The sequence below is a fragment of the Haliotis cracherodii genome, unplaced genomic scaffold (genome assembly GCF_022045235.1).
Source record: "Haliotis cracherodii isolate W230 unplaced genomic scaffold, xgHalCrac1.p SCAF_11, whole genome shotgun sequence".
In the NCBI taxonomy this organism is placed as follows: domain Eukaryota; kingdom Metazoa; phylum Mollusca; class Gastropoda; order Lepetellida; family Haliotidae; genus Haliotis; species Haliotis cracherodii.
The window spans coordinates 13,527,412-13,546,201 of NW_027266266.1; the positions used below are offsets into that span (position 1 = coordinate 13,527,412).

An 18,790-nucleotide genomic window follows, 5' to 3' on the forward strand; every position below is an offset into this window, starting at 1 on the left:
TGTCGCCAGAAGACCCGTCAGACGTCCCATTTTGACAGGAAACCACCGTCAAGCACGTCTACAGTGGTGGAGACAGCGTCTACGCTGGACGGCCATGCAGTGGGGACAAGTTCTATTCACTGACGAGTCTCGTTTTCACCTCAGCCACAGCGATGGACGGATTCGAGCGTACCGACGTCGAGGTGAACGTTACGTCAATCACTGTGGTTATGGAAGAAGATCGGTTCGGGGGCGGCAGCGTTATGGTACGGGGTTGGGATTACAGCAAGACAGAGGACCCGTTTGATAGTGGTAGAAGGAAAACTCAATAGACAGTGCTACCGCGACGAGATCATCGGCCCTGTTGTTCTACCGTTTTGTGCGTCGTCATGGCCCAGGCATTACCTTTCAACATGACAACGCCCGGCCTCATATTGCTCGACTTGTTCAGGATTCTCTGCAACAAAACAACCTGAATGTCATCCCATGGCCGGCTCGCTCCCCTGATCTCCCACCAATCGAGCACATGTGGGATGAGATGGATCAGCGCCTTCGACGTCAACCACGTGTTCCACAGACACTCCAGGAACTTCGAAACATGCTCCAGCAGATATGGACAGATATCTCACCGGACTTTGTGCGACGCCTGGTCCATTCCATGTGACGAAGATGTGTTGCTTGCATCGCAACCAGAGGTGGAGGTAAAAAGGAGTTTTGTCACTGAATCTTCATGCATTCATTATTAGATAATCAGCATCATTTGTCCGATCTCAGTATGTATTTCGCCATAAAAGGCTATTTCATTTGGTGCTTAACTTTTTTACAGGGGCATATAATTGAATGCGTTGGATGATTTTGTCTTGCATATTACAAATATTCTCAGATGATGATATCGAAGAGTGTTTTAATCGTCAACCTTTTCAAATCAACTTTCAACGTTACCCCTGTAGTGTACATCTATACTATTGTTAATATTCAAAATTACTTCATGTCAAAGACCCTGTCGTCTATGACGTCCATTTGGCCTATAGGGAACCGATGGTTCTGAGTTCGAATCCCACATAGGCTCGGACTATGGTTATTGGTAAGTCAGAATTGTTACCGTGGTCGTGGGTTTCTCTTATGTGATAAACGTCTAAGACCTCTATGACTTCCGGTTTCCTCACACATGAAGTTGACACGTCATGGTAAAACGTAACTACCTGGCACGTTGTGGTGCTTCTTTGATACCGTGATCAAAGCAATACTTGTTTATACCGCAGGTTACCGAGGTGTCACTTCCGGCCAAGAACACCAAAACCCTTGCATACACGAATATGCAAATATTCGTAATTAGGAATGTAAAAGGTACCTTGACATCTATTGACGAACTCAGGCCACTGCGATCGACTTTCATTTGTTTAAGCAATAGGTAGGGGGCATTGAGATTTTTCCGACTCTCTTGTATTTTATAACATAATTACTTAGCAAGCTCTAAGCGTGCGGTGATTGGTTTACAACTGTAATGCATTAAGTTAATATATATTTCTTCTAAAAAATATCCATTTGACCACACTGAAACAAAACAGACCTCTTTCAGAATTTGGCATTCATCAGCCATTTATGTGCACACAAAATGTGACGTCACCTTGATTCGTGAATTCCGTGGTAGATTATTATATCTCTACGTACGAAAGCCCAGTACCGTTACTGTGTAATATGTTTTTATGTATTCGAATCTATAACGACCAGCATTTCTGTGTCGGCTGATAACAGTTGAAGAGCATAGTTATTTAACACACAACTCCAAAACGAATCTTGTCAATAAAGTTATGTACACTATTTACAGGTAAGTTCGTGTCCTCTTTCAGTCCTACTCTTCCGATGGTTTGCATGGCAGGCCATGGCAAGGTCAATAAAACGTGTCATGAGTCCGAAGCACGCGCACTGGACAACAATACTGTAAGTGCACCCAGTGGGTACAGTCATGATACGTGCACTGCCCCCACTGTACGAAAAACAGTGATGTGCATTGGGCCAGTTCAGCGGGCTGAAAGTGATGACACACGCAACATCTTTCGTCATCGGATATTGGCGAATCCTCACCGTCACTGCTGTATAGTAGATTAATCGCACCGGATGGTCCCGCTGCTGGCTCGGTGGTACTTTTATGTTTCTTTTGAGATTGTTCACCTGATGTATGTGACTTTGCTTTTCGTTTCTTGGTTGGTACTGGCTGTTTAGAAGTTGAACTTTTAACATAGTTTTTGACTTGAATTTCTAACTCTGGTTCAGTTATGGCTTTGCCGCTAACGATCTTGTGGATAGATCTACGCTGTTTTATTTGCTTCTTCTGAATGACGTGAGGCTGGTCGTCAAAGAATTGGGTTTGGTCAAAGTTAGTGACGAGATTTTCCTTCTCCTCGTTTGTGTTGAAACGTGGGCTGTGTACGTCGTCAGTGGCTGGTACTTGCTGCGACTTGTCTTCATCGTGTGATGCGTGGATACGAGCAGCTGGTTGGAATGCAGATTTATCAATCATATCTGGCGAAAAGGGATAGATTCCTGACTTTCTGAATGCCGACTGCAAGTGACCAGGCGTTAAAGCAGCAGATGCCTTGCAGGCTACGGAGGCGACGTTATATCTGTTGACTGTGGTACCATCAGGCTTCAACGGTTTATGACATTCGGCATTGTAAATCTTTGTAAACGGGCCGAAACATCCCACGTCCATTGGCTGCAAAATGTGACTTGTGTGAGCCGGGAGGACAAACAACACAATATTGTGATCTTTTGCCCAGTCTATCAGAGACGGAGAAATGTGCGACTTGTGGCCATCGCACAAAAGAAGGAAAGGTCTATTCGGCGTTGCTTGAGTTGCATATCGAAGGAAATGCCTGTCCAAGTAATCTTGGAATATAACACCATTTGACCATCCCGATTCAGAAACAGTTCCGTCACTTCCCGCTGTACAGCCTTCAAGTAATTCACTGCGCATTCTAGCACCCGCAAATACAAAGAAAGGTGGAATAAATGTGCCCAGAGCGTTTCCACATCCCAAAAGTGTGACGACAGACGATCTCTCTGAAGAAATCTCGTAGGCCACGGACTTTCTTGAGACAACAATTTTCGGTGCGACATGGGACTGGTTGATTCCTTTCTCATCTACGTTATAAACTGCTTCTGGTCTTGATTGGAAACCGTATTTGTCCATAATCATGGCAAGTTCATCAAAATATCTATTGATGCAATCCTCTGAACTAGCTTTGGCACGAAGTTCCGTGAGAGACTTGGCACTTCTAACTTTCAACTCCGGACATCGCTCCAACAGACCATATAGCCCCTTGACAGATAATGGATGGCACAGGTCACGTTTTCCTAACTGACAAGCAAAGCTAGACCCTAATTGGACAACCTCTTTCCTGGTTTATCCGTATCCGATGGATGCCATGTATGTTACATGGTCAACAAGTCTAGTTTCTTGCTCTGCATCAAAAATTGGAGTCGCACCTGAATGTGTCAACATCGATCTTGCCTTTTATTCTGTCTCTCAGTGTTTTCTCGGGTACAGAGAAGTTTAATGCCGTTTTATGAACTGCAACTTTATTGTTTTTGACTTCTAGGTAAGCATTAGTCAAAGCTGTAGGCGAATACATTTTGTATCCCTGTCGTGAAGGCTTCGGTGAACCCTATGAAAATGAAAAAAGCTGTACGAGATGGCCCGAAAATGATTCCATAGATATATAATTTTAACAGACAGCAGCACCTCAAGGCACGTGACTTATGTTTATTGACATCTAGACAAGCAGACGACGAGAGGTGAGAAGGGTGGTGCTTACGGTATATATTTTATTTGATGTTTTGTAAATATGAAATTTGGTATTGGTGATCTAAGGCTATTTATCTCAGTGTTGGACATTTGGTTTTTCTGTACTTACATGTAATGCAGCGATTCGGAACATTTTTGTCAGCAGGGCGTGGCAGTGTGTGTACATCAAAAGTACCGCTGTGTGACATCATACGAGACTTAATTTACGAGATATCACGATAATTACCCCGATCCGCGAATCAAGGTTATCCACGAATTTAGGTAACGGTTTTGTATATGATAAATTATTAAACATTATTATGTACATAGCATATTTTGTCAAAACATGTTCTATTTAATTTTAAAATCGATATTATTATTATTATTATTATCATTATTATTATTAATATTATTATTATTATTATCATTATTATGTCACATGTCTTATGTCATCGTTCGATAAAATGATGTTGTGTCTATAAGTAGGAGCTAAAGGTGATTTTATTAAATACTTCATTCTGATAGTGCATATGTTTCGGAATGAAGTGATGCCCGCATTACAAGTATCACATTACTAACTTTTCTTGTGCCCTGTGTTCTGAAAAAAAACGACAAACATCGTTGGAACACACGTTTAGGCGACAGTAACTCATCCTTGCACTCGGGCGTTATGAAATACGGAGGAGTTTCTGAACTTTGTGACATATCAAGCTGACACGTCGTGATTAACTGAACTACTATTCAAATCCTCGTTAAACCGAAATCACTCACTCAATAGAATCTATAATATTTACGCTGGTGGCTGTGATTGAAATCCAAAATAGTCATGCGATCATTGACAGCACTGTTGTAATCATGTGCACTCAAATCAAAACTAAAAATAAACTTAAAATCTTACATTTATTCACGTTTTAATCAATAGAAAAAATCATGTTCAAGCAAGCAGACAATTGATTAGGCGGCTGTGATTAAAATCAAAAAGAGTCATGCGATCATTGACAGCACTGTTGTGATCATTTGCACTCATATTAAAACTAAAAATAAACTTAAAATCTTACTTTTATTCACATGTTTTAATCAATAGTGAAAATCACGTTCAAGCAAGCAGACAATTGATTAGGCAGCTGTGAATGAAATCCAAAAGAGTCATGCGATCATTGACAGCACTGTTGTGATTATGTGCACTCATATTAAAACCAAAACTAAACTTTAAATCTTACATCTATTCATATGTCTTAATCAATAGAGAAAAGAAGGTTCAAGCAAGCAGGCAGTCTGAGAAATAGGAACAGACTGTTGATCAATACAAATGTCATAACATGAGTACTTTCATATTGGACTAGTACAAGTCCTAGGTTTGTCATACTGGAAATCGGCGTTGCATATGAGAGACCTTGGTACCTTATCAAGCCAAAATGAAAACGCCAATATAATAACACTATAATATACACATATCAAAGATCACGTTAGTACATACACAGTGAAAACATGACTAAAGCAGAAACAAAACCTGCTTTCTAAATATAGTTGTTTTAGCTTCTATCTTTACTAATGTATCAATTTGAAAATAGGTTTCTAGGGATGACACAATTGTGGACAACGTTTCATACATGCAGACTCGATTCTAGCGAGATGTAACGTTCAAGTTCAACTCAAATGCACCTTCTTAATTTCGAGTATGTATATGAATTAGCATTTCAACTGCTTAAAACCATTACAGTGTGCAAAACCATGACTCATGACCATGATGTTTTCGACCTCTCGAACCTGACCATATGATTGGTCGTGAAGGAACGTATGGCAGAACACAGTATTACTCCACTGACGTAAATCGCGGACGCCATACCGCGGTAACGTGGGTAACGTAAGCGTCTATGCCCATTTGCCATTCTGATGACTGACACATTTTTGAGACTCGCTGATTTGAGGCTCTAACGGTCTGTGTTCACCTGTGAAGAGGATTTGAAGCTATCCCATAAAGCAAAGAGCTTTATTTCGCATCTCATCACAACGTCCTCAGTTTACCTGTAGAAGTTGCCCAGTCGTGACACCACACTAAAAGACTTCTGCTGCAGCGTGTCGCATAACTTTTCCGTACCACGAATACTGGCATGCAAAATCACTTGTATCATTCAATAAACTGTACACTGTCAGGATCAGACAGTAAAATGTCGAGAGGGGCTGCAATTGTGCCCTGATCACCACTTAAGTCTAAAGAATAATCTTATGAAGGATCTGTGTCGTTGTCATTATTTTCTTAATGGAGTTGTATCCAGTTTTTGGTCCTGACATTCTCATCTTCACTGTTGACAAATGAAGGCAACTTCACCGTCGAAGGAATCTCCTCTGGTTGTCCTGGGTCAGTATGATGAGGTGATGTTTCTGACTCAGTACACTGTACATTGTCACGATCAGACAGTGAACTGCCGACAGAGCCTGCAATTGTGTCCTGATCATCACTCAAGTCTAACACATAATCTAATCGCGAATTTGTGCCATAGTCAAGATTCAGACAGTGAACTGTCGACAGAGGCTGCAACTGTTTCCCGATCATCACTTGAGTCTAAACCAGAATCTGATGAAGGAGACATGCCGCAGATATTCACCAGATCGACATCTGGATGTCGTAGGCCTGTACGATGAGGTGGAATAGTTATGTTGTCTGACCTTGTGTTTTTTTCAGTTTCAGCACTGAACAAAGTACATGTAGCCACAGCGCTAGGTGTCTGAAGCATCTTACAAGTACAACGAAAGTTAATGTCATGGTCAGATATTAGCTTCCTGGCTATGTCTTTTGAATATAATTTGATGCTGTCTATGAATTCCGATCTCAGTTCTTCAGCGAAATTGACATAACGCCAGAGGCACTTCCAATTAAATGTACCAGTCAGTATCTTTTCTGGCAATAACTTCCTGTTAACAAGCACCCGTCCAAGTTTTTCACAATCTACAGATATTTCCAAGGAGCAGACTCCACACAGATTACCTACAAGAGAGGGAACAATGATAACATAAGAAGTAGTATAGATGTGCAGGTCTTAGGATTTGGAATAAATTGAATAGCTGTGCTTCAAAAGTGATTGAAATTGTCGTATTTACAATTCACATACGATATCCTATATATCACTCTGGGTTTCATCAGTTGTCGCAAGTATGTTATGACAATGTTGGAGAAGAACGCATTTAATTAGAACTTAATGAGAACAGTTAAGTACAAATGAATGACACTCCCCCCCCCCTCCCCCCCCAACTTTCCGTGATATCACTTTTCGATCAAATCTGTTCAGTAAAATATTGAGTCATGTCGGTATACACAACTCGGCTGATGAAAATGTGCTTACACCAATGGGATATTTGTCAACCCAGGTGTGTGCTGGTTTATAATAACATATTCAAATACCATTTGATTTACCTCTGAACAACCAACATTTGCCTTTGATGATTGGCAGCTGACAAAAATCAGACACATAGTGGAAGGTATCATCTTCAAGACAGTCACCTACATGGGGTGTAGCAAGCTCGGTCTTGTGCGGGATGGTCTCTTCTCTGAAAAGTAAATAACAATAAGAAAATATATAGAGCCAAAAGCAAATATGCTGATGAATTGTATATTATGATGCTCAACAATTATTGTATGGTATGCCTTCATTTTACAGTCAAATAGAGAAAATAAAGAGATATAGAGAATGCTAAACGAGCCCCCGTGTCATACCCATTTTATGAAGCGAGTGTAGTTTTCCTGGTGATGGGGGTGGGCGAGTTAGCTGATATAGATGTAAGGTATATATAAAAACTTTACGAATAGTAAATAGTGGATATTTGTCTTTTTGTCAATAACAGTGTTATCTCATCGAGTGACCTGACCCATTGATAGTTTTATTAGTAGCCTCGAGTAAAACTATACTATGAGATGATAAAAACTTGTTATTCAACAAAACAACACAGATGTTATACATATTTAGATGATCGTTTTCTTGTTGATTCTTATTGCTATTTCTCTGAAAACCATTGGGGCAAACTGAAAGTAGTTCTTGTGTTATTTCACTCGATTGAGATATCAAGTTTATGCTTTCAGATATACACAGTATTTCTCCACTTATGCGTATTAAATGTTTACCTTACTACAGTGACAGTAGCATTTTACAAGAACTACTACTACTGGTAGTTATTAATATGACAGCGCTTCCTTGGAGAAGTCCCATTCACTGTCTGGTCTGCGTGGAGAGGGGGCAAGGGCCCTGAGCTCATGATGACTGACAGTGCCAGGATCACCCAAACACTCTTCCCTGCATTTATTTATTTTAATCTGTTTATCACAATAAAAGGGACAAAACCCTTTCCACGGTAATAACATTACCCGATTCTGACCAAATCACGAGCAAGTGTTTATCATTCATTTACAAATAGTGGCAGGTGTATATTACCCCAACTGCAGAATTAGGCAGAAAAGACAACTTCACGTCGCAAACATATTTTGTGTCAGCCAAAGTGTGATCAGAAGGGCATGGAATCGATAGGAAATGTTTGGATCAGCTTCCCAGCGACTTGCAGGGCGGATGGGTAGCCTGGTGGTTAAAGCGTTGGCTCATCACGCCGAAGGCCCCGGATCGATTCCCCACTTGGGTACAGTGACCATTTCTGGTGTCCCCCGCCATGATGTTTCTGCAATACTGCTAAAAAGAAACACCCCAACATCCTGCAGGTGGTCGACATCGTTCCAACAGCCGGGAGACTGGTTTCTTCTGATTGCAACCATAGACCAGGACTGGACTCCACTACTTTTCATTGATGTAGCGTGATACTGTCTAGACATCACAGATCGTCGTGAGATCAGTAGAGCGAGACCAACTGATCTCCATGTCCTACATCGGGGCTTGGTGACAGCTCTGTGCTGCAGGGATGATATGCTTGATGTGTAAGTGAGACCGTATCTTGGTGCAATCAGACCGGACTTCATCCTCATCGCTGATGCCTTCTTAGAGCAGGGGACTTTTGTCTGCATGGATGGTCAGCCCGGTAACCAGAACTCAACCCAATCATACATATGTGGAATGATCTGCAGACTGCCCTCTCACGACGCCCTGTCCTTCCGTCAACTCTACATGAACTCGGCAAAGCTCTTACTGAAGAGTGGAACAATTTTCCCTTTGGCAACCATCCCGATACTTATTGGTGGCCATGAGACGATGGTACCAGGCCGTGATCGCATCACGTGGATCACATACGCAACACTGACATTTTTATTTCAATGAATTTGTTTTCGTGATTATTTGACATTTCAGTTTTGATCAAATGCGGTTATTTTGACTGTTGATCTAGCTGATTAGTTGGTCACATGTTGTTTGTTGGCATTGTGTGTCACATGAAAACGGACTTTTGTTCATTAAACGCAATATTGTCTTTGGCTATTTCAACAGATGCACACAATTTGACGTATTACCAACCAAATATCGCCTGTGTGATAAAACTCTCACCTTAGTGTTTTCATTCTCAGCACTGTTTTCCCTGATCTTGATAACCTTCTGGCGACTTCCTTCATCAGAGTAATTGCTCTTTCTTTGGATGCGTAATTCACAATTACATTTTGTTCATCAAGGTATTTTTCAAGAAGCTGATAGACATCCCATTTCAGCAGAACTATTTTGTCTGATGATGTAGGGTTAGATGTGTGATCTACAGCTGCTGCCACGAAGAAGGCTTTGCATAAATTTCGGCATTTGTTGGGATTCATGTGAAGAGATCTGGGATTGACATAACGACCAGACTTCTCAAAAATGGTATTTCTTTTGTCTTCAAAACCTGCACTGTCTTTCAAATCATCTATATCAAATACACCATTCAAAATGTTAAATTTTTCATTGGTAAATTCCCTTAAAGAATACAGGACACCTTTGGACAACTCGTCATTTCTTTGAATCAAGGTATCAAATTCGTCTTTTGACACGCTTCTGACAAAGGTAAGAATTTGAACTGGATGATCACATACGATAACGCATGCATCAAATACAACTCCGTCAATGCTTGTGTCTTTCAGTTGCAAATCTAATGTCTCTGCAAGAGATGTTGCCGTGTATATCAATCCAATCTTTGAGCTACCAAGAAGGATTTGCATTTCTTTGTTCCATCTTCTTACTGCACCCTCTGGGAGCATATGGACATCTAGAACATATGTTTCACATGTTAATCCTAATTGAACAACATACAAATTAAATAAAACAAGAAACAGTTACATTTTATGAAAAACGACATAAACAGAACACGGCTAGATGTGAAAATTAGTTTTTTTTACTAAAACCACCACCTACATTCATAAAAGTTGTCCCCCTTAAATATAATGAATCCAAAGGTTAAATGATGTCACCTAGAATTTGACCTTGAAGTATTGTACGGTTGTATGCGCATTACTTGAACAATTGTTATACTGCAAGTACACATAAAAATGACAAACCATGTAGACTGTGAATACTTGGCAAATTAGAAGTTCTGACTTTTACCCCAATTAGAAGATACCATCTCACAATCTGGACAAACTCCTTTCAGATAAGGAAGAGGATAAGCTCAGGGGCCCAAGGGCTACAGTCAGGACCCTCATTCATTCTATACAATGTAAGACAGTTGTTCAGGGGGGTCAAAGGGGATTTTTATGTTCACTCACATGACACATTCCTGATCTTACATTGCAGTACCCATACAGACGGGATATCCAGCGATGCAAAGCACATTTAACATACCAAAGCTTTCCGAAGAAGTTCTTTTCCTCATTTCTGGCAATATGTTTATTCTTACTATAAGAGTAGCAACAATGTTATATTTTGGGGGCAAAGTTATTCTGAAAAGGTAAGGTATGCTCCATCACTCATGTTGAATATATCATTGTGTTATTATGTAAGAATATGACATTAGCAACCTTAAGATAATGAGAGCAGTTCAAACCATTTTGAAGTCGGTTAGACAGTTCCTCCAAAAAGTTTTCAGTTGCATATACTGTTGGGCGGAAAGGATTGCTTGTAGCTATGGGGACTTCGGCAGTTAAGTCTTCCTCGATGGCGTCTGTTAAAACTACCTTGACAGGTAACTTCTCAGCTGACATATCTGTAAATATATCTGTTAACAGAGAGTGCCTGATTATCTATACGAATTGCATAAGTAAGTGCATATATGTAAAACATATAGGATGATAAGGATAATTTCTATTGAGATTGGCAAAATCAAAAGACGGTAATAAGTCCAAGAAGTTTAACTTACGCTTCAGGTATATTGATGATCTCATATCGTTCAATAACAATCAAGTAGTCAATTCCCTTCCACTGATTTACGCGTCTGGACTAGAAATAAAGGAGATCAGTGAGACCGCCTCACCTGTTTCATATTTAGACCTATGCATAAAGATTCATCGTGACAAAACACTCTCCATAAGACTGTATGATGAGAGGGATGACTTCAACTTTCCAATAGTCAACTTTCCCTTCAAGCCTAGCAGTATTCCAGTAGCTTCAACCTTTGGTGTTTACATTTTTGCAACTTTTAAGATACAATCGAGCACGTTCTATCCACCAAAATGTCAAAGAACGTCATACGACTCCTGCTCAGAAGTTGTTTGATCAAGGTAACAACATTCACGGCACCAGTAAAGCTTTCAAACAGTTTTATGGTAGACATGTGGAGGCAGTTCCAAATGTGAAGCATATGTTCCCATATTTTTCGGGTGAACAACTGACTCGCCTGTGCATGTGTTTGTGACGGGTGCCACCTATGGGGCAGGATACGCTCACCTTTTCGCGAACACCTGGTATCATTACTATTTGAAAGTGATTCATAAACATATGCTCATGTTATAGTCGAAATTGTACAATCAACTCTGCTTTATGTAGAGATTTCTATTTAAATATGGAAAGGGCTTTGTCGCTTAATTCACATTGTATACAGATTCTTTAAGGTAATGAATATGCAATATAAGCTAAGGATAATGGTATCTAAGACCCACTTGGTGATTTCTTCAGACATTAACGCCATGATAACTTAAGTGCTGTCAAGATGGTGTTAAGCTAAACTCATTCACTCTGAACATTTGCGTTGTGTTCCTCAGTTGATAATAACTTAATTCTATAAGGGTTACAAGGTAAGGACAACAATACCTTTCTAATGTTTTGTAACTGATGTTATTATGACCTTGAGCTCACACCGGGTATACTGCAGAAATGGTTCCCTATGTTCCACCTTGTATGCCTCTGGTCCCGTGTTATCATAAAACAATACACCTGCGATTGGATTTACTACAACTTCAAGCAATGCATGGTCCTTTCCAGTGATTTTATGAAAGTGAGCAGTGATGTGTTTGTCATTCCAATCTAAAATATCTCCCTTGTTGTCAATGTGGCACATACCACCTTTCAAACGTTGCTCTATTAATTGTTTTATTTCAGGATATTTGTCCGTGGGCAATTCGATTCCATGATCTTCAAATGTTTTAGACAAATATTGGACTGGCTTTCCTTTGATCTTGGTTTGAAATTTCTTTTCTTTTTCTCCTATGCCAAGAATAAATGACCCGCCTTCCTTTAGTTTTGCAAGTGCAGTTACATACAGAGGAAGACGCAGATCCCACAAGTGGTCAACAAATTGTTTTGTGTCTCCTAAAATTGCCTCCTTCTTCTTCTGTTCTTGCGTTGTGAAAACAAATCCTTTCAGCTGAATATCTCTTTTTTCAGTTATGGTTTGTAATGTCCTGTCATTTAAGAAAGGCTGTCTATGCTTGACCTCTGAATGATTTGAATTTTGCTGATCAGAGATGTGTTTCAGGAAGAACCGCAGTGCTTGTGCACTATCTTGTGTAAAGCCTTTGTCTATGATAAATTTAGTCTTGGGATCTGTTATGATTATTGTAGATGAAGGCTCAATGTCAATAACCACAAATTCCGGATCCTCCTGGAGTGTCTTTTTGTAGTAAACATCATCAAATGTTTCATCAGCATTTATGATAGTTTGAAGGTCATCATCTATGAACTCGTCAAAATTTCGCTTACTCCGGTCTTCTGGACTCAGGCCTTCTACGTGAACTAGAAGTTGTCCTCCTGAAGAATTCCTGAGGGCCGAGACAGACCGTTTTATCTCTTCTTTCTTCTTCCTTTTCCGTTCTGGGTTAGGGCGTCGAGATTTGTTTGTTTTGTAGTCCCAAATGGAGTTGAAACAAGTTACTTCAAGATGCACACAAAGACTGTTGTTCCTTTTGTTGAATTCTTTACTGTACTGTTCGCATTTTGTACATGTCTGAAATAAATAGTGTAACTAAAAAATCAGGAGTAACTGGTCAACATGAATGTGATCTTCACATATTCTATTTGTTAGAACCCCTGATCTTACTACTTCATTAATTTATTCAGAGGATTTGATTATATTTAACTGCTCAGGTTTAGTTTGATAGTTAAATATATATAAACGGTATGATGCGTGTAGCCATCCTAAAAATTGAATAATTTTCATTGTGTGAAAACGTACCTTTTCCTGCGAGATTACGCATTATTTACCTTTTGTTATTAGAAAGTACTCTGTGATCGCAGTTATGTACACATTGTACAGTCGTAACGTGTCCCAAAGAAGAAACCACATAGCTGACAGTTGGGGACATCTACACTCTTCAAAAAAAGAAACGCACAGGGAGATTTTTAGTAAATTTATTGTCATAGATACAAATATGAAATTTTGGAGCTCAAAAGTCACATGATGTTGTACAAATGCACTGAAAACTGTTCATTGTCATGTCACATAAGGCCACAAGTTTGCGCTGAACTCAGTATTTCGCATGACCGCCCCGGGCGGCAATCACGGCTCTGCATATCCTCGGCACTGACTGGATAAGAGTACGAATTCTGTCCTGCTGAATTCTGCGCCATTCTGCATGTAACGCGTTGGCCAGTTGTGGGAGTGTCCGCAGCGTGTTCTGACGTTGACGTACACGTCGATCGAGTTCATCCCAGAGGTGTTCAATTGGGTTGAGATCTAGAGCTCTCGACGGCCAGGGCAGGACGTTGACGTTGACCTTATGAAGGTAGTCTACCGTGATACGAGCTGTGTGCGGTGGAGCATTGTCCTATTGAAACAACTCCCTCTGGTGGTCAATAATTGGAAGAAGGTAAGGTTGAAGAATTTGTTTCATGTAGCGATTTGCTCTCAAATTTCCCTGAACCACAACCAAGTCAGATCTCGTTGTGTAGGATAGTGCTGACAAACCTAGAAACATAATCGTGGCGAACGATGATTCGAACCTACAATCATAGGTTTCTGGCGTACCCAAGGGACGCAACTCTGCACAGCGAATCGCGGCGCGTCAGACGACTGGGCCACCCGTGCCCCTAAACAGGGACGATAACTGGTCTTCTAGGTCGGATTCCAGCCTCGCGAAGATGGTTCCTGACAGTCTTGTCCGATATCCTCCTCAAAACAGGGATGCGTCCTGCAGTCTCCGTAGCTGTGGCATAGTGATGAGGAAGGTGGAACAGTCGAATGTAGCGATCCTGTGCAGGGGTGGTAACTCTTGGTCGGCCCGTTTCTCCGACGGTCTGCAGTTAAATTGAACTGTGTGTGTCGGTCCCAAAGGCGGCAAATGGTGCTTTGGTGGTCGTTGAAGTGGCGTTGAAGTGTAACAGAAGACTTCGATACCCCTCTTTGGATACGTCCTATGGCGATGTTCCGATTGGCAGCGCTGAGTCGCGGCCTTTTCGAACTTGAAACATGTTGACAATTGAATGACAAATTATTAACTTATGCTGGCCTTTTTTAGCCACTACCACGAGTTACGAATGCCATAACTTGCGCGTGCATTTTGCTTTACTGTTTTTTTTCTCCTTGACATTTTTGAATAAGTGTGAAAACAATGCCATTTAAGACATTGCAAATGGGAAATGACTGCGTTTTGACGTACCGTTGTCAAATATCGGGCCATCAATATTTTCCAAAAACATATATCCAATTTATATACCGGATTTTTTGTGTAGTCAGGATCAATGGACTACATACTACCTGTGCGTTTCATTTTTTGAAGAGTGTACATGTACCTATTTCAGTATAGGTATGCTTGCTACAAAGATTGGGGCGATGGGGTAGCCTAGTGGTTAAATCGTCGGCTCGTCACGCCGAAGATCCGTGTTCGACTGATCACATGGGTACAATGTGTGAAGCCCTTTTTCCGGTGTCCTCTGTCGTAGAATTGCTGGAATATTGCTAAAAGCGGTGTAAAACTACCATAATCATTCCCTGGTACAAAGATTGCAAGTGCCACATTTTTATAATCATTACTGAACAGCTATCCTTTGAGAGTACTTGTAACTATATTGTTTGAAACATTATCTATTTATGATAGAACATATCAGTGCAATGACTGAAGCGTCACATACTTCCTGGTCAAGACTCATCGTTGGAATTCCATCTACATTACTCAAGGTTTTGACTACTGCGCTGTTCTTTCACTGACAATCTATTGCACACACAATATTTTTTCCAGGACACTTTGATGTTACAGAAATGACATTAAATAGCGTTCATCTTGCTATCAGTACACACCAGGGCTTTATTCACTGGCGTGACTAGTTCGATAAGACTTAGTGGTGCTGGGAGATATACGCGACCGCTTGCGAGTCTTATTACTCGATCCATTAAGTCGGCACGTTCTTGATGGGGATCTACTCTAACCGGTGACACGAACATTTTGAACAATATGTCATGCTGACAACTGCACCATTTAAGCATTATATAAACTTCGAGTATACATGATCGGCATACAATTATTTTTAGCAGAGCGTAGAAAGCGGCAAATGTATCTGTATGCAATTTGATTTACATAGATTCATCATCACAACACTTTAGTTGATATATGTAGTTGAGCCGTTACATCGGTGATTCGTTTAGAAATTGATCGACCAGGTATTATCAAACAAGCAACCATGTATTGTGAAGTAGGACATTGAGATAAAGCTTTTGTTTGAGAAAGTTCAATTACAGTCTTCGCGTGGTAAAAGACAACGAACTTCAGTTATAATTTGACCGCTGTCAGTGATATTATGATTATTATCAAATACTATAGGTAATCTTGCAATCTTTGTAACATGCTAACAAACAACAATATGCTCAGGGAGAATTCTGTATTCGAACCCTTGCGGGATTCTCACTATTTAAGGGTGACAAATTTTAATATTTATATTCAATATATAAGAGTATCAAGCACTTTGCGATGGGTCCCAGAAAAATGAACAGAATCCACAAAAAATCATACATGTTTATTGTAAAAATGATTTATTCAGAAAACGTATAAACTAGGATCCAAAATACCTTTGTAACAGCCCATGTAAAAGTTCAGATATTTGTTTCATTGAAAGTCCATAAGTCACGTTAAGGATAAAACCCGACTCCGGGGTTTTGGTTGAAAGTGCAATAAATACCAGAATAAAAAAGGGATAAAGGGCGTCGACCAAAGTTGGAGCATGCGCACAAACTGAAGTCATGACATGTAAAATTTAACAACCTTTTACCAGTGTCCCCTTTTTCTTTTGTCAATAAACATCTGGAGGCAACCTCAAATTACAACCTCAATTAACAATAGTAACACAGTTATTGTGGATATATTCTGTACATGTACAGTGCACACTTTTGTTATTTATCGAGATGTATGACGGTCGAAATGCGTATAACGAACGACGAATATAACGATCTAAAATTAGCGGTCTTTTTGAGTTCGTTATAACCGTAGTTTACTATACTTTCTAGTTATTATACGTGTCACGTGTCACGTTCTCGACAGCTATTATCAAAACATCAGTAGTATAGTGCGAATATCACTTTTATAAAGCGCAGAGACCTTTATTGGATGGTAAAAACCCATGATAGTATACAGAACATTAAATAGTACATTAATATATAATTACTTTACTAGTTTAACGTTTGACATTCAGTGACTTACCTCATGGTCAAGACTCATCTTCCTTTGGCTGCATGTATATCATGGTTCAGGTCACATGACGACAGAGACATTAGCCTGGTGTATCGTGTGTTGACTCACGACGGTGCAGACTGTGAGCGGGGTGCAGTGTGACTGGGCTGTTTGTGACGCCGTAGAAACCACATATACGACAGTATCGCACTGCGCATTTTGTATGGGGTTATTTTTGTGTGGTGTAAGCAAGATAGTATGTGGTAACTGCGGTAGTAAAGTACCTGATCCATTATACTGAATATCGCGCCCATGGCGAGTTATTATTAACCATAAATTCTTATGTAAATCCTTCCTTGCACCAATATCTTACAGATGCAGGCGGCAGTACCAACTGCTGCACATATCCTGAATATATATATATATATCTGTCAGGTTAAGTGAGTGTGTATGTAGTAGGGTGTGTCAGATTAATGTGTCAGATTAATGGTTGTAAACGTTACTCACTTTTGACAAGCCCAATGTGCACTTGTTTGTTGCTGACAAACAAAAGAATACAAGTGTACATGTGTTGCTCATAAACCAAGGAACATATGTGTTTCTGACAAACCAAGGAACACTTTTCGGTTTCTGACAAACTATGGAACACATGTGTGTTTCTGAAAACTAGGGAACACATGTGTGTTTCTGACAAACTATGGAACACATGTGTGTTTCTGACAAACCATGGAACACATGTGAGTGAGTGAGTTTGGTTTTACGCCGCTTTTAGCAATATTCCAGCAATATCACGCCGGGGGACACCAGAAATGAGCTTCACACATTGTACCCATGTCGGGAAGTGTGTTTCTGACAAACTATAGAACACATGTGTGTTTCTGAAATACTATGGTACACATGTGTGTTTCTGAAATACCAAGGGATAACATGTGTGTTTCTGACAAACTATGGAACACATGTGTGTTTCTGAAATACCAAGAGACACGTGTGTGATTCTGACAAACTATGGAACACATGTGTGTTTCTGAAATACCAAGGAGACGTGTGTTTCTGACAAACTATGGGACACATGTGTGTTTCTGAAATATCAAGGAACACATGTGTGTTTGTGAAAAAACAAGGAACACATTTGATTTTCGGAAATACCAAGGAACACGTGTGTTTCTGAAAATAAACAAGGAACATATGTGTATTTTTGACAAACCAAGGAACACATGTATGTGTCTGACAAACTATAGAACACATGTGTGTTTCTGAAATACTAAGGGACACATATGTGTTTCTGAAATACCAAGGGACACATGTGTGTTTCTGACGAACTATGGAACACATGTGTGTTTCTGAAATACCAAGGAACACGTGTGTGTTTCTGAAATACCAATGAGACGTGTGTTTCTGACAAACTATGGAACATATGTGTGTTTCTGAGAGACCATGGAACACATGTGTGTTTCTGAAATACTAAGGGACACGTGTGTATCTGAAATACCAAGGGACACTTGTGTGTTTCTGACAAACTATGGAACACATGTGTGTTTCTGAAATACCAAGGAGACGTTTGTTTCTGACAAACTATGGAACATACGTGTGTTTCTAAAATACCAAGGAACACTTGTGTGTTTCTGAAAAAACAAGGAACACATGTGTGTTTCTGACATACCAAGGGACACTTGGAGGTTTCTGGAAAAACCAAGGAACACATGTGTGTTTCTGAAATACCAAGGAACACTTGTGTGTTTCTGGAAAAAAACAAGGAACACATGTGTATTTTTGACAAACCAAGGAACACATGTATGTTTCTGACAAACTATAGAACACATGTGTGTTGTCGACATACGAAGGAACACATGTGTGTTGTCGACATACCAAGGAACACATGTGTGTTGTCGACATACCAAGGAACACATGTGTGTTGCTGACATACCACGGAACTCTGTTCAGTGGGTATACTAGGGAGAGAGACAAAACCTTGGCATTCTTCTTTGGAATAAAACTATTCGAATCATTCGATAAATTGATGTTGTGTCTACAAGTAGAAGGTAAATGAGATTTGATTAAACAATTCATTCTAAAATGACATAATTTTCGGAAGGAAGTGATGCCCG

General features: G+C 40.1%; 1 protein-coding gene and 1 pseudogene across 1 annotated transcript; both read right to left on the reverse strand.

Annotated features, from left to right (window-relative positions):
• Window positions 1–1,797: 1,797 nt before the first annotated feature.
• Window positions 1,798–3,172, reverse strand: LOC139454852 (uncharacterized; annotated as a pseudogene).
• Window positions 3,173–6,023: 2,851 nt separating this feature from the next.
• Window positions 6,024–10,856, reverse strand: LOC139454853 (uncharacterized). Its single transcript, XM_071236472.1, has 4 exons — window positions 10,700–10,856; window positions 9,241–9,925; window positions 7,179–7,312; window positions 6,024–6,202 (listed from the first exon to the last, which is right to left on the reverse strand). The coding sequence occupies exons 1-4, from the start codon at window positions 10,854–10,856 to the stop codon at window positions 6,024–6,026; spliced, it is 1,155 nt and encodes a 384-aa protein (XP_071092573.1).
• Between the last annotated feature and the right edge of the window lie 7,934 nt (window positions 10,857–18,790).

Bases quoted from the DNA above. Each gene is read 5' to 3' on its own strand.
- LOC139454853 (XM_071236472.1), bottom strand. From the start codon at position 10,856: ATGTCAGCTGAGAAGTTACCTGTCAAGGTAGTTTTAACAGACGCCATC. The intron at 9,926-10,699 runs GTTTGAACTGCT...CATATGTTCTAG, and splicing joins GTCTAACCGACTTCAAAATG to ATGTCCATATGCTCCCAGAG. The intron at 7,313-9,240 runs GTGAGAGTTTTA...TTTACTTTTCAG, and splicing joins CTGAGAATGAAAACACTAAG to AGAAGAGACCATCCCGCACA.